Here is a 22,473-nt window from a genome sequence, read left to right on the forward strand (position 1 = left end):
GAGAACAGCACTTTCTCATCTACAGGAACCATGTCCGAGAAATGTTATTTTTATTAATAAAATAAATTTTTGAATATACTTACCCGATAATCATGTAGCTGTCAACTCCGTTGCCCGACAGAATTCTATGGAGGGATACGCCAGCTATCACAAAACTAGAAGGGGGTGTATTTACCAGCGCCACCTGTGGCCAGGTACTCAAGTACTTCTTGTTGACACCTCCTCAATTATTCCTCGGTCCACTGGTTCTCTATGGGGAGGAAGGGAGGGTCGATTAAATCATGATTATCGGGTAAGTATATTCAAAAATTTATTTTATTAATAAAAATAACATTTTTCAATATTAAACTTACCCGATAATCATGTAGCTGAAAAACCAGTGTACAAGACTAAAGGATAGCTAAGTATCCCGTATTTCATATAATCAGTTATCCACAATAACAATGAAATAATAAGTACCTGGTAAGGAAGTCGACTTGAACCGTTACTCTGCCTTTAATAAGATCGTCTTCCTTACTGAGCGCAGCGTTCCTCTTGGGAGGCTGAATCAACTCAAAGGTGCTAAAGTATACAGGGCTGCAACCCATACTAAAGGACCTCATCACAACCTTTAACCTTGGCGCTTCTCAAGAAAGAATTGACCACCCGCCAAATCAACAAGGATGTGGAAGGCTTCTGAGCCGACCGTACAACCCATAAAAAGTATTCAAGAGAAAGGTTAAAAAGTTATGGGATTATGGGAATGTAGTGGCTGAGCCCTCGCCTACTACTGCATTCGTTGCTACGAATGGACCCAGGGTGTAGCAGTACTCGTAAAGAGACTGGACATCTTTGAGATAGCATGATGCGAACACTGACTTGCTTCTCCAATAGGTTGCATCCATAACACTCTGCAGAGAACGGTTCTGTTTGAAGGCCACTGAAGTAGCCACAGCTCTCACTTCATGTGTCCTTACCTTCAGCAAAGCAAGGTCTTCTTCCTTCAGATGAGAATTTGCTTCTCTAATCAGAAGCCTGATGTAGTAAGAAACTGAGTTCTTAGACATTGGTAGAGAAGGCTTCTTGATAGCACACCATAAGGCTTCTGATTGTCCTCGTAATGGTTTTGACCTTATTAGATAGTACTTAAGAGCTCTAACTGGGCAAAGTACTCTCTCCAGTTCGTTCCCCACCATGTTGGACAGGCTTGGGATCTCGAACGACTTAGGCCAAGGACGGGAAGGAAGCTCGTTTTTAGCCAAAAAACCGAGCTGCAAGGAACATGTAGCCGTTTCAGATGTGAAACCTATGTTCCTGCTGAAGGCGTGGATCTCACTTACTCTTTTACCTGTTGCTAAGCACACGAGGAAAAGAGTTTTTAATGTGAGGTCCTTAAAAGAGGCTGATTGGAGCGGTTCAAATCCTGATGACATTAGGAACCTTAGGACCACGTCTAGATTCCAGCCTGGAGTGGACAACCGACGTTCCTTTGAGGTCTCAAAAGACCTAAGGAGGTCCTGTAGATCTTTGTTGGAGGAAAGATCCAAGCCTCTGTGGCGGAAAACCGCTGCCAACATACTTCTGTAACCCTTGATCGTAGGAGCTGATAGGGATCTTACGTTCCTTAGATGTAACAGGAAGTCAGCAATCTGGGTTACAGTGGTACTGGTTGAGGAAACTGCATTGGCCTTGCACCAGCTTCGGAAGACTTCCCATTAAGACTGATAGACTCTGAGAGTGGATGTCGTCCTTGCTCTGGCAATCGCTCTGGCTGCCTCCTTCGAAAAGCCTCTAGCTCTTGAGAGTCTTTCGATAGTCTGAAGGCAGTCAGACGAAGAGCGTGGAGGTTTGGGTGTACCTTCTTTACGTGAGGTTGACGCAGAAGGTCCACTCTAGGAGGAAGAGTCCTGGGAACGTCGACCAGGCATTGCAGTACCTCGGTGAACCATTCTCTCGCGGGCCAGAGGGGAGCAACCAACGTCAGCCGTGTCCCTTTGTGAGAGGCGAACTTCTGAAGTACCCTGTTGACAATCTTGAACGGCGGGAATGCATACAGGTCGAGATGGGACCAATCCAGCAGAAAGGCATCCACGCGAACTGCTGCTGGGTCTGGAATCGGAGAACAAAACAAGAGGAGCCTCTTGGTCATCGAGGTAGCGAATAGATCTATGGTTGGCTGACCCCACAGGGCCCAAAGTCTGCTGCAAACATTCTTGTGAAGGGTCCACTCTGTGGGGAAGACCTGACCCTTCCGGCTGAGGCGATCTGCCATGACATTTATATCGCCCTGAATGAGCCTCGTTACCAGCGTGAGCTTTCGATCTTTTGACCAAATGAGGAGGTCCCTTGCGATCTCGAACAACTTCCTCGAATGAGTCCCTCCCTGCTTGGAGATGTAAGCCAAGGCTGTGGTGTAGTCGGAGTTCACCTCCACCACCTTGTTAAGCTGGAGGGACTTGAAGTTTATCAAGGCCAGATGAACTGCCAACAACTCCTTGCAATAGATGTGAAGTGTCCTTTGCTCCTGATTCCATGTTCCCGAGCATTCCTGTCCGTCCAGTGTCGCACCCCAGCCCGTGTCCGATGCGTCCGAGAAGAGACGGTGGTCGGGGGTCTGAACAGCCAATGGTAGACCTTCCTTGAGAAGAATGCTGTTCTTCCACCACGTTAGAGTAGACCTCATCTCTTCGGAAACAGGAACTGAACCCATCTCTAGCGTCATGTCCTTTATCCAGTGAGCAGCTAGATGATACTGAAGGGGGCGGAGGTGGAGTCTCCCTAACTCGATGAACAGGGCCAGCGATGAAAGTGTCCCTGTTAGACTCATCCACTGCCTGACTAAGCATCGGTTCCTTCTCAGCATGCTCTGGATGCATTCTAGGGCTTGGAAGATCCTTGGGGCCGACGGACAAGTCCGAAAAGCTCGACTCTGAAGATCCATACCCAAGGAGACAATGGTCTGGGATGGAACGAGCTGAGACTCCTCAAAATTGACCAGGAGGTCCAGTTCCTTGGTCAGATCCATAGTCCATTTGAAAATCTCCAGACAGCGACGACTTGTGGGAGCTCTTAAAAGCCAGTCGTCTGACGGAGCCGGACACAAGATCATGATACTGCTGCACAGTCTGTAAACTGTCAATCATGGGCAAGCGAGGAAGTACAGTGACAACCCGAATCTGTCTAGACTGTCTGGGTCGTACAGACAACTCCTTAACGGGTTGCTGAGGTTGCCGCACTGCGTCACAACAAGTCCCTTCTGTTGGTTGTTGAACGTCTTCCCCGTGACCCATTGACTCCGTAAACAAAAAATTCTCTAACAAGGACTAAGCTTGGACTGCATGTCATGCAACACAGCTCAAGGTCTATGGGAGCAGGTGTGGTAACAGACGGGATTAGCGGCTGAAGTGGAACCATTACCTTCCCTGTAAGCATGTTATGCTTAAATAAAAGTCCATATGTAAAGGTTATGCAGCTAAAGGCTCCCTCCAAATGACAGAGTCCTCAAGGGAATATCAGAAGGAGGGAGAAAAGAACTTTCTCATCTACAGGGACCTTATCCTAGAAAAGCTAAGTTCTCTGAGTGAGGGTTCACTGGTGCAAAAGCAGCAGACTAGAAGGCAACGTTATGAAACTGCTTGACAGTCTAGTGAGTTGGCAACAACCCAAGATGTGTTGAGAAGCATGCGGTAAGGTATGCAGAGCATGATGTATGCAGAGTATGCTGTATGCAGAGCATGCTGTATGTAGAGCATGTTGTATGCAGAGCATGCTGAATGCAGAGCATGCTGTATGCAGAGCATGTTGTATGCAGAGCATGCTGAATGCAGAGCATGCTGTATGCTGAGCATGTAGTAAGCAGAGCCTGCTGTAAGCAGAGCCTGCTGTAAGGAAAGCAGAGCGTGTGCATGGCGTTTAACATTTCTCAGAAATTCCATGACCAGTGCTAGAGTGCTTTATGCATGCTTGCATGGGGTTTAAACCATGGTATGAAAATGGAGGTAAGGTATGCTGAACAGCAGAGTCAGAACGAGCTGGAACAACAATAGTTGTGGTTTCCTCTTCAAGACTCCGATGAGGGAACACCTGAGGCTCAGTCTGCAAAGGCTGAATAAAAGACAAGCAGAAGGAAGGCGCATGGGTGGAGGAGGCTGACTCCTAGCATGAGTGGTTGAACCCAAGGTTTGCGCTTGCTGAGCGGTTGGCGGAAGCGGAGTAGCAAGTTCCAGTTCCTGTGGTGTGAGCGGAGCGCGATGAGGAAGAGGCTGCGCAGAACAAGGTAAATGTCTCGCAAGCTGAGGCTCCTGAGGCGCAAGGCTAAGGTGTTGTGGTGCTTGCCTTGTGGAGGGTTGAGCTCGCTGCAGCGAGAGCTGAGGAGACTGACTCATGGACGGGAGAGGTTGTTGTACCTCAACCGAGTGTTGCATCACTGGTGGAGCAGCAAGTGGAGGCGGAGGAAGAGAGGTATAATCCTCCTGATCCCAATGTAAAGGTTGCCTTAAGGAAGGCGGAGGCTGAACACCACAGGGAACAGCAAACTCAGCACGTGGCTCAACATCGTACGCCTGGCAGGTGGAACTGCTGGCAGGTGGTACTGCGATCAGGCGGAGCGAGTGTAGGTGGAGGGAGTGTAGGCGGAGGCGGAGGAGCAACACTCTCAGCCCGACACTCACGCATCAAGTCCGAAAGCTGTGCTTGCATGGACTGTAGTAGAGTCCACAACATCGTACGCCTGGCAGATGGTACTGTGATCAGGTGGAGCGAGTGTAGGTGGAGGGAGTGTAGGCGGAGGCGGAGGAGCAACACTCTCAGCCCGACACTCACGCATCAAGTCCGAAAGCTGTGCTTGCATGGACTGTAGTAGAGTTCACAACATCGTACGCCTGGCAGGAGGTACTGTGATCAGGCGGAGCGATCATAGGCGGGGGGGGAGTGTAGGCGGAGGCGGAGGCGCAACACTCTCAGCCCGACACTCACGCATCAAGACCGAAAGTTGTGACTGTATGGACTGCAGTAGAGTTAACTTGGGGTCGGCAGACACTAAGTTCTGCTGAGGTAAAGCCTTAACAGCAGAGATCTGTTGTGGCAGAACCTTACTCCTCTTAGGCGGAGTGTAATCAACTGATGACTGAGGAGAGTCAGAGCTAACCCAATGACTGCATTCGGGTTGTGAACTTTAACTTCGTACGTCTGGCATAGGTCTGGACTTAACGTTTAAGAGGTCTTGAGACCTGAGACCAGCGTTACTATGCCTTTATTTTCTCCCCTAATCTCTTCTGCAGACGAGCAAAATAAGGGCTCAATCGTCTGCGGGTGGGAGTGACGGTCTCGGTAAGACACGCCCACAACCACCGAGAATACTTCTGTGCGCCGATCAAGGCCTGCTGAACCCTTATGCCCTTCGACATTGCTTCTCCCCTGGGCTTGGGAGCTTGCAAGAGGTCCCGGACTGGGAGGACGACTGGCGCGCACAAAAGTACCCTCACGCACTAATCACTTATCACTTTGATTTCTGTTTGCACTTATTTCACTGAACTCGAAACTTTAAGTGGTTTGTACCTGAAATACGCAATTCTATCCTTTCTCAAAGTTAGTAATTGCGAAAACAGAATTACAATGTAACAGAAAAATCTAATGAAAGATAATTCAGTGGTTGGAAAGAGACTAAACACTAGATCACTCTAGAAACGTTTAGTTTCTTCCCCTAAAGAGACTAGGGAGAAGAGCAAAAAACGATAACGACGTTACTCGTACGCCTGGCAGGCTTGAATGAAACGTTTATCCTCTCTCTCCCTCCGTCTCTATCTCTCTCTCTCTCTCTCTCTTGACTTAGAACCTGAGAGAAGAGCCCAATCATATATATCGTTAAAACATATTATTGTTAAAGGAAAAAACTGAAAAGTTCCTTTATTAGGATCAAAACCATTAAGTTAAGAAAGAATGAACAAAACGCTAGACACGGTTACTCTTACTGCAACGTGAAACCGTGAACATTCTTTCTCTATCGTAACGATAGAGTGCAAGTTGAACGTTCTGAACGTCAACAACTGCAGAGACAAAACAAAACGTTAGTTCAACTTTGAAAACAGTACGAGACTGTCAAAGAAAATCTTTCAAACTCTGTGGCGGAAATAGCATAATATGTTAACAGGTAAAACCGAAATGACGGGCTCAAAGTTATTAACTTCGGTAAAAGACCGCCTACTATTAGGAAGGTCGAATATAAACAAATATAAAAATTAATTTTAATGAGTTTATAATAAAAGGAAGTTAATCGAAGAGGCCTATAAGAGGCGGAGAGATATAAAATAAATCTATAACTTTTGTTAAGCAAAATTAAGAAAGAGAGTCTATACTCTCTTAGACACCAACACTTCCGTCTAAGGGAAGGGTCGGCCATTGAAAGGTGAACGAGAGTTCATACTCTTTCGTCACCATTAATCAAATTAATTCCAAAAGCTAACTAAGCTAATATAGAAGTTTCCAGTAAAGCGACAGCCGAAATCAAAGAGAAATACTTCACCAAAGTCGTGAAAATACTCCAAGAACATAAGCGTATCCCAGAACGTCTTGCCGGAAGCACGACAGAGGAATAATTGAGGAGGTGTCAACAAGAAGTACTTGAGTACCTGGCCACAGGTGGCGCTGGTAAATACACCCCCTTCTAGTTTTGTGATAGCTGGCGTATCCCTCCATAGAATTCTGTCGGGCAACGGAGTTGACAGCTACATGATTATCGGGTAAGTTTAATATTGAAAAAAGCTAGGTTATCTCAGTGAGGCTCTCACTGGTGCATAAGCAGCAGACCAGAAGGCAACGTTATGTAACTGCTTGATAGTCTGTGAACTGTCAAAAACTGAACTGTCAACCACAACAGGGCGTGAGGACATACAGCACTGGTGCATTAGTAGCAGACCAGAAGGCAACGTCATGTAACTGCTTGACAGTCTGTGAGCTGGCAACAACCAAAGCTGTGTGGGGAAGCCTCAACTCCTGACTGACTAGTCTGCTGCGGGCGAGTGGCGGTAACCACAGTGGGTTGCGGAGGCTGACACACCGTGTCAAAACACGGCAGCTTGTGGTAGCTCACGCACGGCAACGGAGTGCTCCGTGTGTCTGTGGGAGTCAGCATGCGTCTGGCAGGGTCGACTGCGCATGGGTGGAGGAGCTCTCACAACAAGAGTGTGGGAGCAGGCAGCCATGCTGGGCGCACAACCGTGGCAGGTTGTAGGCAAACGGGTGCATCGTCAACCTTCTCCGCAGTCGGAGTGTGGGAGCAGGCAACAACCAAAGCGGAGTGGTGGTGCGTGGTGGGGACTGCCGTGGGTTGCGGAAACTAACGCATCGCGTCAAAACACGGCAGCTTGACTCCACCTTCCCACTGCTGATGCGGTAGCTCACGCATGTTAACGGAGGGTGCCGCACGTCGGCTAACGTGAACATGCGTCTGGCAGGGTCGATTGCGCATCGGAGGTGGAGCTCTCCGCAGCCGGAGTGTGGGAGCAGGCAGCCTCAGCGTGAGCTGGGCGCACAACCGTGGCAGGTTGTAGGCTAACGGGAGCAGTGTCAACCTTCTCCGCACGAAACTCCTGCATAACCGCAGCTAACTGAGTCTGCATAGACTGCAGTAAAGACCACTTAGGGTCTACAAAAACGGCAACAGACGGAGCTACTGTCCGTTGTGACTGAGGGTCTAAAACAGCTGGTGCGGCAACAGACGGAGTTACTGCCTGTTGCGGTACCACCTTGCCTCTCTTGGGAGGTGTGCAGTCGTCGGATGACTGCAGCGAGTCCGAACTGACCCAGTGGCTACACCTAGGCCGTTGGACTTGCGCGGAAGGGACCGACTTGCACTTAAAAAGCTGCAAGATGTGGTCCATGGTTTCTTACGAGAAACCTCTTCCGCAGACGAGGAATAAATGGGCTCTCTCGTCTTTGTGTGGGTGGGGCGATCTTGGGTAGATACGCCCGAAACCACGGAGGGAAAAACGTCTGTTCGTTGATCAAGGCCTGACGAACCCATAAGTCGTTCGACATTACTTCTCCCCTGGGCTTGGGAGCTTGTAAGAGGTCCCGGACTAGGTGAACGACTGGCACGAACAGACGAACCCTCGGACGCAACACTGTAACACTTTGCGCATATCACTTTATCACTTTTGATTTTCTGTTTGCACTTATTTCACTGAAATCGAAACTTTAACTGATTTCTACCTGAAACACGCAATCCTATCCTTCATTAAAAGGTAGTAATTGCGAAAACAGTCTTACAATGCAACAGAAAAACATAAATAAAGATAAAGAATTCAGTGGCTGGAAAAGAGACTAAACACTAGATCAAATAAACTACGTTTACAATCTCTCACCGCACAAAGCCTGGGAACAAGTATAAAACCCTAGAAACGTTTTACTTTCTTCCCCTACAGCGACTAGGGAGGAGAGTAAAAAACGAGAATAACGTTACCCGCTTGAACGAAACGTTTATTCTCCTCTCTCTCCCTCCGTCTCTATCTCTCTCTCTCTTCTCTCTTGATTTCGCACCTGAGAGAAGAGCCCAATTATATATCGTTAAAACATGTTATTTGCTAAAGGAAAAAACTGAAAGGTTTTCCAAATAAAAAGTTCCTTTAATTTAGAATTTAAACCATTTAAGCTAAGAAAGAATGAACGAAACGCTAGAATCGGTTTACTCTTACTGCAAAGTGAAACCGTGATAAACTCTCTCTCTATCGTAACGATAGAGCGCATGTTGAACGTTCTGAACGTCAACAACTGCGTAGACTAAAAAACTAAACGTTAGTTCATCTTTGAAAACAGTACGAGACTATCAAAGAAATTCTTTCATAAAACATTAAAATTAAAAAAGTATTAAATTCTTTAAAGGTTAAATACGATATAACGGGCTCAATGTTAATTAACTTCGGTTCCAAGTTAGGACCGCCTACTATTAGGAAAGGTCGCGTATAAACAAACATAAAAATTTATTTTTTTATAAGTTTATAATAAATGGAAAGTTAATCGAAGAGGCCTATAAAGGCGGAGAGATATAAAATAAATAGAACTATAACGTGTTAAGCAAAATTACCAAAAACCTAAACACACTTCCGTCTAAGGGAAGGGTCGGCCATTTAAAAGTGAAAGAGAGTCCATACTCTCTTCGTCACCATAATTAAATCTATCCAAAACGAGTTCAAGTTTTGAAATGAAGAAAAAACCCCTGCATAGCGAAACCTCAAAACTGGAAAAGTGTACTTCACCAAATCGTTGTGAAAACAAATCCAGTTAGGGACGGCGTATTTAGTAGGTCTTGCCAGTGGCACGACAGAGAGAAAATTGGTTCTATGTTGACATCGAGTACTTGAGTACCTACTTGACAGATGGCGCTGTTGATGTACACCCCCACCTGTATAGCGATCGCTGGCGTATTCCGCCCGTAGGTTTTTTCTGTCGGGCAGCAGAGCTGACAGCTATATGATCATCGGGTAAGTTTAATATTGAAAATGAACTATTATCAACTAAACAGACCTTCATTTCTTTCTTGTGTAAATCAATAAGAGCTTTAGCTCTTTTCTGTTTGTTGTGTTGCTCCACTCTAGCTGTGAGATCCTCATCCCGGCGTTGAGCAGCAGATGTTATTGGATCTATCGGGGCTTCTTCTTCTGCTTCCATCTGTAGTAAAAAATATCAAAAAATTTTGTTTAATAATCCTTAAAGCACTTTTGCGATGTGTATATGTGAAGTTGTTTAGAACCAATGCTAAAAAATAGCCGAGAATGATTAATTCATGAATAGTGATGTCTATTACACAAAACATGTGCATAAAATCAGTCTTTGTTAATCTATCCTTACTCTTTTTCTTTCTATCTTTATTTCAACTTGAATAAACATAAGAAACGTCTTCCCTACACCAACTAAAATTCTGCAGTAATATTCTATACTGTAAAATTATCTTGGCAACAATAATCCACATGATTTACATAGTGCTGCATACTTGAAGCAAAGGAGAAATTCAATTACCTCTTCTTTTCTTTTTCTATCAGATGGAGTATCCGTCCAAACTGAACGATCACCTTTCTCTTGGGGAGCTTTCTTCAAAAACTGACGTGGTGCCAACCCACAAAAATTAGGCTTGTCTTCAGGCAACTCTAACATCCATGACTCTCTTTTTTGAGGTCCACTTATATCACTCTGGAAAAAAAATATGCAGTAACATTTATGTCAGAATGATAGGGCAACAGAATATTCAGAAGAGAAAATTACTAAAAAAAATTGAACAAACATAGTATGGTATTTTATTCATAATGAAAACAACTTATATGTAAAAACAGGATATCATTCTAATAAAAAACAAAATACTCACTTTTCCTGCAAGTTTATCTTTCATTCTCTGAGCTCTAAGCTCAAACTGCTGTGCACGATATTCTTTTTCATTGAAAGCAACATTTGAAGGCAGTGGCCCAAACAATGGACCATCCTCTTCTTCACTCTCTTCCTCCTCTTCAGGTAATTGAAAGGGAGAAAGCGATTTGGGTGGAACATAACCAGCTGGAAGAGTAGGTCCTAAAATCTTCTCTGCTTTTGGAACAGAGCTCTGACTTTTGTTTTTTATCAAATGTGGAGGAAGAGCTGGTCCATACATGTCTTCCTCATCAACAGAGTCTTCGTCTTCTTCTGTAGATTTCACATGCTTTGCAGGAACATCTTCACTACCACTATGTTTTCTTTTCACTGAGCTTGAGCCAGAATCATCACTATTGCTGTGATCACTATCACTCACACTTGAATTTTTTTTCATGTGTGGAGGTAAACTTGGGGCAAAAGATTCACTGTCACTTGGGTCTCTACTATCTTCATCTTATTTTGTCATTCATTCCATGAAATAAAATAGAATAAAAATTAACTGCAATTTCAAAAAATAATTGGATTAAATTGAGAATATTTATTGTATTCAATGCTGATTTTATAGGCAAATTGTGGTTTCCCAATTAAGATACAGTATAATCATCTGTCTTTAATATATAGTGTAATATTGACTCAAGGTCTATTCCAGTATTTCCAGTTGTATCACTATAAATTATAGAAATATTGATGAAAGTTAAAAAATAATAATGAAAGTTTTAAACCTTTAAAAAAATTTCTACCACTCATGTCTTATTAGTTACATCTGCAAAATGCTTATTCAATTTCAAGTAAATTGTGTAGTGGCATTTTCCCTTTAGAGTATTGTACTGTATTTCAAAAGTATCAGACAGCAATAGTACTCATACCAGAATGAAATATCCAGACAGTATAAAAAAAGATTCAGTAGGTAGTTACCTCAAGTTACATTATCATAACACAAGATATAATGAAAACAGTGGTAAGTGTATCAGATAATTCAAGTTAAATGCTGGTATTTATTACAAACAAAAACTGAGCACTTTGCTAAAAGGAATAACAATGGAGAGAGCTGCACTTAGTGCAGGAAGGATCATGGGAACTGCTATGAATAGATAACCTAGGGAGAAGTTGTGGTAATATCTATAATGTGGAAGAGTGAAAGACAAATTAAGTACTAAAGGTGAGGCCCATACTAGAAATTAATGTTCAGTACTGTAAGTGAAATGAAGCCTATTGAGACAGTTGGAAAAAGTACAGTTGGGAAAGCAGCCATATGGATGTTATGGGAAAGGTGTGGGGGAACTGAGCACTGTGCACCATATGTAACAGATTATGTCATAAGTGGTGCTTAAAATTTCCAAATATACATGAACCACAAGACTTTCAAACCCTGAATTGCATAAGAGGATTAGTAAAGAGAGATAAGTGGAAAACCATGCTTTAGTAGAGAGGGTATTAAAAAAAATAGGAAAAGTCCCCATGAAGTGGAAAAAGATTGCAAGATTATGAGAAAGTAATATTGGAGAGAACAAAGACTTACATACATGCTTAACCCTTACAACTGTACTCTGCTTCAGAAACAGGTGCAATGAGAAATGATATTTTGATTATAAAATAAATTTTTGAATATACTTACCCGGTGAATATATAATAGCTGACGTCTCCGACGGCTCGACAGAATCCAAAAACTCGCGAGCGATCGCCATGAAGGTAGCGGGTGTGCCCACCAGCGCCGACTATCGGCCAGATACCACATATACATGTAAACAGCTCCAGTTCTTCTTATCCCGCTGGGTCTCTATCGGGGAGGAAGGGGGTGCCTTTAATTTATATATTCACCGGGTAAGTATATTCAAAAATTTATTTTTTAATCAAAATATCATTTTTAAATATTAAACTTAGCCGGTGAATATATAATAGCTGATTCACACCCATGGTGGTGGGTAGAGACCAGTATTAATACAGTTTACGGCGTATATGCTTAGAGTTTTTGATAGTTATATCATAACAAAACCCAAATAAATATAGGTACCTGGTAAGGAAGCTGACTCTAACGATTACTCTGCCTTGTTAGTCCGCTTTCCTCACGAAGCCCAGCCATCCTCTTAGGATGCTGAAAGACTCCCAGGAGCTGAAGTATCCAGGGCGACAACCCATACAACAGAACCTCGTCAAAACCCTTAATCTGGGCGCGCTCAAGAAATGACATTTGACCACCCGCCAAATCAAAAAGGATGCGAAAGGCTTCTTAGCCTTCCGTACAACCCAATTAAAAACATTTCAAGAGAAGATTAAAAGGATATTGGAATTAAGGGAATGTAGTGGTAGAACCCTTACCCACTACTGCACTCGCTGCAACGAATGGACCCAGTGTGTAGCAGTCCTCATAAAGAGTCTGGACATCTTTTAAGTAAAATGACGCAAATACCGACTTGCTTCTCCAAAAGGTCGCGTCCATAATACTTCGCAGAGATCTGTTTTGCTTAAAGGCCACGGAAGTTGCTATAGCTCTTACTTCGTGCGTCCTAACCTTAAGCAAGCAACGATCTTTTTCACTCAAGTGAGAATGAGCCTCTCGGATTAAAAATCTAATAAAATATGACAAAGCATTCTTTGACATAGGCAATGAAGGCTTCTTAACTGAGCACCACAAGGCCTCAGATCCACCTCGTAAGGATTTAGTCCGAGCTAAATAAAACTTCAGAGCTCTAACTGGACACAGCACTCTTTCAAGCTCGTTGCCTACGATCTCTGACAGGCAAGGTATATCAAATGACTTAGGCCAAGGACGAGAAGGCAGTTCATTTTTGGCCAAGAAAACCAAGCTGAAGTGAACATGTGGCTTTATCTGTAGAAAAGCCGATGTTCCTACTGAAGGCATGGATCTCACTGACCCTTTTAGCCGAAGCCAAGCACACTAAGAAAAGCGTCTTGAGGGTGAGATCCTTCAGGGAGGCTGAATGTAATGGCTCAAACCTGTCGGACATTAGGAACCTTAGGACCACGTCTAAGTTCCATCCAGGAGTTGCCATACGACGCTCCTTAGAGGTCTCGAAGGACTTAAGGAGATCTTGGAGATCTTTATTATTGGACAGATCTAAGCCTCTATGTCTGAACACAGACGCCAACATGCTCCTGTAGCCCTTAATAGTGGGCGCTGAGAGGGAGCGAACATTTCTCAGATGTAGGAGAAAGTCTGCAATTTGGGCTACAGAGGTACTGGAAGAGGAAATGGATGATGACTTGCACCAGTCTCTAAAGACTTCCCACTTCGACTGGTAGACCTTGATGGTAGATGCTCTCCTAGCTCTCGCAATCGCTCTGGCTGCCTCCTTCGAAAATCCTCGAGCTCTTGAGAGTCTTTCGATAGTCTGAAGGCAGTCAGACGAAGCGCGGGGAGGCTTTGATGAAGACTCCTTACGTGGGGCTGCCGTAAGAGATCCATCCTTAAAGGTAGACTCCTTGGAACGTCTACCAGCCATTGAAGTACCTCTGTGAACCACTCTCTCGCGGGCCAGAGTGGAGCAACCAATGTCAACCTGGTCCCTTCGTGAGAGGTGAACTTCTGCAGCACCTTGTCTAGGATCTTGAAAGGTGGAAAGGCATAAACGTCCAGGTGAGACCAGTCCAGCAGGAAAGCGTCTATGTGGGCTGCCTCTGGATCTGGAACTGGAAAGCAGTAAGTCGAGAGCCTCTTTGTCAGAGAGAGTAGCAAAAAGATCTATGGTGGGTTGACCCCATGTCATCCATAGCTTCTCGCACACAGTCTTATGCAACGTCCACTCCATGGAGATGACTTGTCCTCTTCTGCTGAGGCCGTCCGTCAAGACATTCATTTCCTTGCACAAATCTCGCCAAAGGAGAGATGTTACTGCCTTAAATGGAGTTCCTTTTGATCCGTGGATCAAAGACCCGAGCCTTCCAGACTGTCCAGTGGAGCTCCCTAACCCAAATCCGATGCATCTGAAAACAACACATGGTTTGGGTTCTTGATCGCACGAGAAAGACCTTCTCGAAGTCTGATGTTGCTGTTCCACCAAGTCAGACATGTCTAGACTGAGTTGGAGATTGGGAAAGAGATACTCACTAAGCCCTTCTCCTTGTTCCAATGTTTTAGGTGAAATCGGAAAGGGCATAGGTTGAGTCTCCCCAGAGAGATAAACTACTCCAGCGATGAAAGAGTTCCCACGAGGCTAGTTCAAACTCTTACAGAGCAACTGTTTTTCTCTTGCAAGTGAAGGACTTTTAACAGAGCTTGTTCCATTCTTGCGGGAGACGAAAAGGGCCGAAAAATCAGACACTGTATCTCCATTCCCCAAAAAAAAAGAATAGTCTGGGATGGGGTACTGTAAGTTACGACTTCTCTATGTTCACTATGAGACCTAGCTCCTTGGTTAGGTCTAATGTCCATTAGAGGCTCTCCAGACAGCGATATAATGACGACGCCCTGATTAGCCAGTCGTCAAAATAAAGGGAGGCTCTGAATCCTCAAAAAATGTAGAAAGCTTGCTACATTTTGCAAGGGCCTTGTAAAAACAAGAGGAGCAGGAATGAGGTCGGAGTACAGTGCTCGACAGTGGTACATTACTTTCCCGTCCACAAACCTCAGATGTAGTTGAAAGTTTGGATGAATCGGGATGTGGAAGTATGCATCCTGAAGGTCGAGAGAGACCATCCAGTCGCCTTCCCTTAATGCTGTCAAGACAGCTTGGTAGTCTTCATCGTGAAGTTTGTCTTGACAATGAACACATTGAGCGCACTTACATCTTAAGTACTCCTGCAGTGAACGTGGCTGCCAGATCATTGGAGCCATCCCTGATAGTCTTGTTCCTGCAGAGAACGTGGCTGTCAGATCATTGGAGCCATCCCTGATAGCCTTGTTCATGCATGACATAATTGTACAGCAAAACTTCAAACGCTCGAAAAACTCCTAACAGGAGATGGTCTAGCTCTGAAGCCGACCATAAAATCTTGGAGCGTCTCATGGCCAGGCGCCGGGGAGAGTCTATGAGGCTTGAGAAGTCTCTCTGGGCAGAGGCAGGAACTCCCAAGCCGAGAACTTCTCCCGTGTCATACCAGACGCTCGCTCTATAAGCCAGTTTAAAAGGAGGGAAAGCAAAGGCTGTCTCCCCCAAACTCCTCCTGGTGATCAACCAGTCGCCTAGCAAACGTAAAGCTCTCTTAGAAGAGCGAGAGAGCACTAGCTTAGAAAACAACGGCTTCGAAGTAGCTAGGCCTAGTGTAAACTCTGACGTTTAGGCGAACGAGGAGCAGCAGTTACAAAATGGTCCGGACAAAGATCCTTAAAAATCAGCATGATTTATTTAAAGTCCATAGAGGGCTGAGCAGCTTTAGGCTCCTCTCCGTCTGACAAAGTCCCCAAGGGAATATCAGTAGGAGGGGGATCAGCAACTTCCTCATCTGAAGGAACCTCGTCCGACAATTGCCGAGTCTCATGAAAAGGAGAGACCTGCCGCGGTGGCAATGCTTGACAGGCAAAGTCCACACGCAAAGGAGCAGCAGTAGCAGTCAAGGAAGCGACGTCATGTCGCTGCTGAAAGGACTGACCAGTAACAACAACAGGAGTTGATGGACGCTCGACGTCAAGTCGAGACTGCCTTGACTGCCTAGACTGAGCAGTCAAAACAACCCTTGACTGCGGTGCTTGACGCTCAACGTCAAAACAAGGCAACTGAGCTGGTTGGCGAACGTCCTGAACGTCAACACGAGACTGCGGCAGTGGCTGAACGTCAACACGAGGCTGCGGCAGCGGCTGAAAGTCAACACGGGACTGCAGCGAGTGAGGATCTAAGTCACGTGACTGACGTGACAAACTATCGACATCACGTTTCATAACGTCAAAAGGACGAGTAAATGCTCGTTTGGGCGGCTGACGGCCAGAGTCTCGTTTAGCGTAACGGCGACTCGAAAGCGAAGGTTCATCGTGAACCTGCTCAACGTCATACTTCTCCATAAGGGAGGCAAGCTTAGTCTGCATGTCCTGCAGGACAACCCATTTAGGATCAACGGGAGTCGGAACGGGCCGAGACGACGGTAACGTCTGTGTTGGCAAAACATTGCCTTTACCGCGACCCTCGGACCCCGTGTTACGCTTGCGTTAAATAGGCGAACCGTCTTCCGACGACTGCAAAGGGTCAGAGCTGTCCCCATGGCTACAGCCAGGACGCTGGACCTGTCCTGAAGGGACTGACTTCCGCTTTAAGGGTCTAGAAACTTTGCTCCAAGGTTTCTTTTGCGAGAAGCCTTCGGATGACGAGGAGAAAACAGCCTCGCTCGTCTTATGGTAGGGGCGATCTTGCTAGACACGCCCGATACCATAGAGGGAACGTCTGTTTGATGGTTAAAGCCTCTCGTCCCCATAAGTCCTACGACATTACTTCTCCCTGGTAGCATGGGAGCCTGAAAGAGGTCTCGGACTAGGTGAACGACAAGCACGAACAGACGAACCCTCAATCGCAACACTAAAAAACACTTTGCGCAATTATCACTTTATCACTACGATTTTCTGTTTTTGCACTTACTTCACTGATATCGTATTTTTCAATAATTTCACATTAGGCATGAATAAAACTGATTTCTACCTGAAGCACGCAATTCTCCCTTACATCAAAAGGTTATAATTGCGAAATGAGTCGTATAATGTAAGCACATTAGTACAAGCAAAAATCAGTAAACATATATATCGAATAAAACGGAAATATATAAAGTTAAAAAGGATCAGTGACTGGGGAGGAGACTAAACACTAGTTCATTAAAGACTACGTTTTCAATCTCTCACCGTACAGTGCCTTGGGACGAGAATAAAAACTAAAAACGTTTTATCCTTTCTCCCCGTACAGAGACTTGGGACGAGAGTAAAAAACTGAATCGAGAACAACTTTACTCTCTCCCAAACTCCTTACTTGGGACGAGAATAAAGATCGGATCGTTCTCTCTTCCTCTCTCTCTCTCCATATCTCTCTCTCTCTCTATATTTCACACAGAAGAGAAATGCCCACTAACCCTTCGTCAATAAACAGGTTATTTGACCAAAGGAAAAAACTGAAAGGACTAAGAAAATGAAAATTAACAAGTTCCTTTAAATTAGTATTTAAAACACTTCAGTTTGAAAGAAGAATGAACAAAACGTCAAAATCGATTTACTCTTTCTGCAAAGTGAAACCGTGATTCTCTCTTTCTCTATCGTAACGATAGAGCGCAAATTGCGTAGCATAAATAAACCAAACGTTAGTTCATCTTTGAAACAGCACGAAGACTATTCAAAGAAAATCTTTCATAAAATATCTACTAAAAAATATTCATTTCATAACTCTTACAGAGCAAATGATTTAAACTTAACGAAAATAAAAGTTGAATGGGCTCAACGTTGTTTAACTTCGGTTTCCAAGTTAGGACCGCCTACTCTCGGACTAGGGGAGGAATAGGTAAGGCCGCATATAAACAAAACATAAAATTTATCTTGATGTTTAGTATAAATGGAAAGCTAATCGAAGAGGCCTAATAAAGGCGGGTGAGATATAAAATATATAGAGGAAAATCTATAATTAACAACAACAATTTATAACGTGATAAGATAATTGCTAAAAGCCTAAAACACACTTCCGTACACTAAGGGAAGGGTCGGCCATCTTTACTCTATGGAAAAAACCAGAGATAAAAGAGCAAGGGCAAAACACTTTTACTCTCCTTTCAAAAGCATTTCTTTTGAGGATAGTATTGAATAATCCAACACGGCGAAAGCAATAAAACCAAAACCATGTACTTCACCAATTCGGTAGAAAACTCGAGGTCATAATAGCGAGTGGAATCGACTTGTCGATGAAACCGACAGAGAAGAACTGGAGCTGTTTACATGTATATGCGGTATCTGGCCGATAGTCGGCGCTGGTGGGCACACCCGCTACCTTCATGGCGATCGCTCGCGAGTTTTTGGATTCTGTCAAGCCGTCGGAGACGTCAGCTATTATATATTCACCGGCTAAGTTTAATATTTAAAAATAAAAGATTTTGACATGGTGTGATTATAGAACACGAAGATTAAGAATAAGATAGTTTGTTCAAATGATGCAAAGGGACGAGGAACAGTTAGTTAGAGGAGCTGTAAATATGAAAGTAGCAGAATCAGGAGACACAAAGCACAAGAAATCATGTCAGAAAGAGCAAAGATAAAGACTTAAATCACGTAAGAATCCAAGAAGAGAATACATAGACGAGAGTAGACAGAACTCATTCCATGCCTAATGGTGATGATATCTCAGATAAATCTTACAACAAAATTGACTTCACAGTAAGTGTGCCTTCTGTTCATTAATTTTTCTAACTTATTCTTGAACTAATTGCTCAAGTTAATGCCCAATACTGCGAATTCTATAATCCCAATAAATTACCTACGGGCCAACCAAGGGAAAGGCCCGTGCCAACAACAAGTGTTGGCTAAAATACTCCAACAAAAACAACAACAATCCCAATAAATTCATGTGGCATTATACTACTAAACGTATAAAAGGGCAATGAAATCAACAGCAAAAGCATCACAAACAAGTTTAGGAAATTTGCAGATGAACCAAGAGGGTAGTCAAAATATTTTTCTCATACATTCCTTTACCTTTTGCATTCAACCTTATATACTTAAAACTTGATGGTAAAGGAGGTTCATAAGTATAATCATCATAAGCATTAGAGCTCTTCATATGTGGAGGTAGAGTTGGTCTACAAGAGTCATTGTTTCTCTTGTCTGAATTTTTCATTTTTACGTTCTTTTAACTTCACTAAACAAGATACCCATTCTTTAAAAAAGAGAAAGAAATTCTGAGAAGTTACTAGCTCATAATGTAATGGAAGATTACATTTTCTTTTGCCACTTACACAGTGACTTTCTTCCCAATGAAATATTCATAGGTCAGGCTGAATTCTTCCCCATGAAATATTCATAGGTCAGGCTGAATTCTTCCCCATGAAATATTCATAGGTCAGGCTGAATTCTTCCCCATGAAATATTCATAGGTCAGGCTGAATTCTTCCCCATGGAATATTCATAGGTCAGGCTGAATTCTTCCCCATGAAATATTCATAGGTCAGGCTGAATTCTTCCCCATGAAATATTCATAGGTCAGGCTGGATTCTTCCCAATGAAATATTCATAGGTCAGGCTGAATTCTTCCCAATGAAATATTCATAGGTCTGGCTGGATTCTTCCCAATGAAATATTCATAGGTCAGGCTGAATTCTTCCCAAATGAAATATTCATAAGACAAGCTGAATTTTCTTCCCTTTTAACAATATTTAGTAGAATTAAGCCAGCGATGTGCTTGGTACTCAAAAGGCTCCACACATTCTTGCTAACAATGGGCAACTTTAGATATCATAACTGTACAGTACTGTATACTGTACCATAAAAATTGTAATTAAAATTTTCTTAACTTACTGTACTGCCATTAAAATAAAATATTCATGGTTTATAAGGTGAAGGATGGTATGAAGAGAAGTTCGGTGGAAGAGGATGCCTTTGATAGAAGGCACTGGAGAGGGCGCATCAGGCAACTGACCCTTTAATGTAGGGATAACGATAGGGAATAATTTTCATGGTTGAAAAAAAAAACTAGATTAAAATACCTTTTATATAAAAAAAATTCCGAACTAAAAAAAATACAACGCTACCAGAACCATGACATAAAATTTGGCAATGTTTGAAAACAGACCTACACCACCATTTCTATTTCGTGTTCAATATCTTCTTTCAAGACACATAAAGAAGGAATAAGATTTACCTTCATTTTGCCTCTGTTTTGACTTGAACCCAGGAGGCAAAGCAGGTACGTATGAATCATCATCACTATCCGACATTGTCACACCTTATCTTTGGATGAGCATACCTGAAAAGCAAATATAATCCTTAAAATAACATTAATCAATATTGTATACTAGAATAGAATATTTAAGCAGTTTCATTTACTTACAGTATAGAAGCCAATGTTCTCCAAGTACCATTCTAGAAACATTACAGTACTGATTAACAGACTAGATTGAAATTCAGCCATGGGATTTAAAAAATAAATTAATGGTGTCACATAGCAGATGCAGGGCATATATAGTTTGGAATAGCAATACTGTATAAATAATGTAATAGAAAAATGCAACACCTAATCATTCAGAGTTGCGAGCTGCTCCCTATGGGTGCTCACCTTCGTGTATACAAACCACTAATATGATGGACCAGATTAAGCAAATACAGGCAGAAGAATCTGCACCTTCATGTTCATTAACTTAGCTAATGGAGCCCTTGGGTTTATAGCATGTTGCTTTTCCAACTAGGGTTGTAGCCCAGCAAGAAGTAATAATAATAATAATAATAATAATAATAATAATAATATACTGTTTTTTAAATAAATTTTTCAGTGACAAATATGGAACTGATTTCCTAATCAAAATATAATCAAATTCTATAACATTTATTATCCTTACCTGTACATAGCCTCCAAGCTGCAAGAAATCTTAAAGTTGCTGTTAAATTAGTGACGTAACTAACGACAGTAGTCGTAAGTAGGCGCCTTCATTCATTCTTAGGTAATGATGACAATCCTGGGGGGGAGGGAATTTCAACTCGTTTAACATTCACTTGTGAACATTGAACTATCTTTCTCAACCATTCCTTAACTTGTCATCTTTTCTGTCACTTTTAACAAGACAGTTATCGCATGAGCATCGTCTGTTGACGCCATGATTGCTACAAGGGACCAAGTAAAAAACAAAGATTGTATTGTTAGTGGGCAGATATACCAGAAGGTTAATGGCCACCCTTATAGTTTCTTATGTAAAGTGAGTCCAAGCTAAATGTCCATTTCAAAAGTATGCACAATTTTCTTTAGACTTGGGAGGGTTTGGTTTAAATACAGTGGTAAAGTATTTTTTCTGTAAGAAAAATTAGTTTTTTTCCTAGGTTACATTGCCCTGTAATACAGTAAAATAATACCAATACAGTAGAACCATGCAGTAAATGATATCATGGGAATGCAGTAGCTCCTTGGATTGGATTTATGAAATTAGGATATACAGCCACATGCTGGGGCCTTAGGAGAACTTTTGGGATAAATGTAGTTCGTTGGGACAGGCGTGAACTTTCTTATTACTTGTCAAATCAATTTATTCTATGGGGCAAATGTTGTTTATTGTGGTCTAATATACTGTACAATAATATGAAGCTAGTTTTACGATTTATGAAATACTATGATTTAGTGTTATCTTGGCAGTACTGAAGCCAGTTGGAATGCAAACACAGGGTTGAGACTTGAACTTAAGGTAAACTAGGAACACAGAGGTCTACCAGGGGTCGAACAGGGGCAAAGCCCCCGCCAGGTAAGTATACAGCTCCTATGTTGGGTTAGGAGAGGAACCATAGGTTAGATAGTGTTCTCGTGTTTGTTTCCCCTTTAAAATGTGTCTTTTCAGTCATAACTTTTGAAATTTTACACACGGTGTCCCAACCAACTACAAAGGCTCCGGACTTTTAAGTTTCTTGATTATACTTCTAAGGGTAGCTTTACCTAGCCTAGGATACCGATAGGGTAAGGAGAGTACTTTGGGTACTGGTAAATTATTAGTAATGCATCTTGATGTGCCAATGGATACGATAGAGCAATGTAAGGGGTATTACAACAAAAATAATTAAAACTTACCAGATAAAGAGTAGAGTTGTTTATGTTTACCGTAGTTCAGGTTCAGGTTCAGGGGTGAGGCACATCCTTTGCAACGGCTCCTCCAAAGTTTATCTATTACTGTTTTGTCTTTTCCTCCACATCAGTTTTAATACTTCTTTTTTCTTTTCTATATTTGTTTCACTGAATAAAAAACAATCCTAATATTTTCTTTAGGTCTTCCTCGTATTATTGTACTCCTTTTTTCTCTATTCCTGGTAAAACAAAACCAAAATATAGCAAATCTTCCTCCTCATTTTCACAAAAATTACAGCTCACATTCTCGACATTATGTTTATTTACAGTGTTTAGTTTTAACGTATTGGTCCTTGCTCTAAAAAAATATCACTGAAGCAAATGTGTTGTCATAAAATTCCTCTTATTTAATTTCTTTCTTCCACGTTCTATA

General features: G+C 42.8%; 1 protein-coding gene across 4 annotated transcripts in view; it reads right to left on the reverse strand.

Annotated features, from left to right (window-relative positions):
• The window catches only part of LOC137617257 (GPALPP motifs-containing protein 1-like), a 51,790-nt gene extending 29,600 nt beyond the window's left edge, over positions 1 to 22,190 (reverse strand). For 2 of the 4 annotated variants that reach the window (XR_011039597.1, XM_068347233.1), the window contains exons 1-5: positions 22,047 to 22,190; positions 20,142 to 20,246; positions 10,334 to 10,827; positions 9,991 to 10,161; positions 9,499 to 9,642 (exon numbers count right to left, since the gene is read on the reverse strand). Coding sequence is in view for 3 of the 4 variants with exons in the window: in XM_068347233.1 (XP_068203334.1) it covers positions 9,499 to 9,642; positions 9,991 to 10,161; positions 10,334 to 10,827; positions 20,142 to 20,217 (885 nt within the window). In the remaining variant the exon portion in view is untranslated. Of the gene's footprint in view, positions 1 to 9,498; positions 9,643 to 9,990; positions 10,162 to 10,333; positions 10,828 to 19,798; positions 19,932 to 20,141; positions 20,247 to 20,835; positions 20,953 to 22,046 lie in introns of those variants that run through there. The other 2 variants (XM_068347234.1, XM_068347235.1) reach the window with 2 other exon arrangements.
• Positions 22,191 to 22,473: the final 283 nt, after the last annotated feature.

The sequence above is a fragment of the Palaemon carinicauda genome, chromosome 23 (assembly GCF_036898095.1).
Source record: "Palaemon carinicauda isolate YSFRI2023 chromosome 23, ASM3689809v2, whole genome shotgun sequence".
In the NCBI taxonomy this organism is placed as follows: domain Eukaryota; kingdom Metazoa; phylum Arthropoda; class Malacostraca; order Decapoda; family Palaemonidae; genus Palaemon; species Palaemon carinicauda.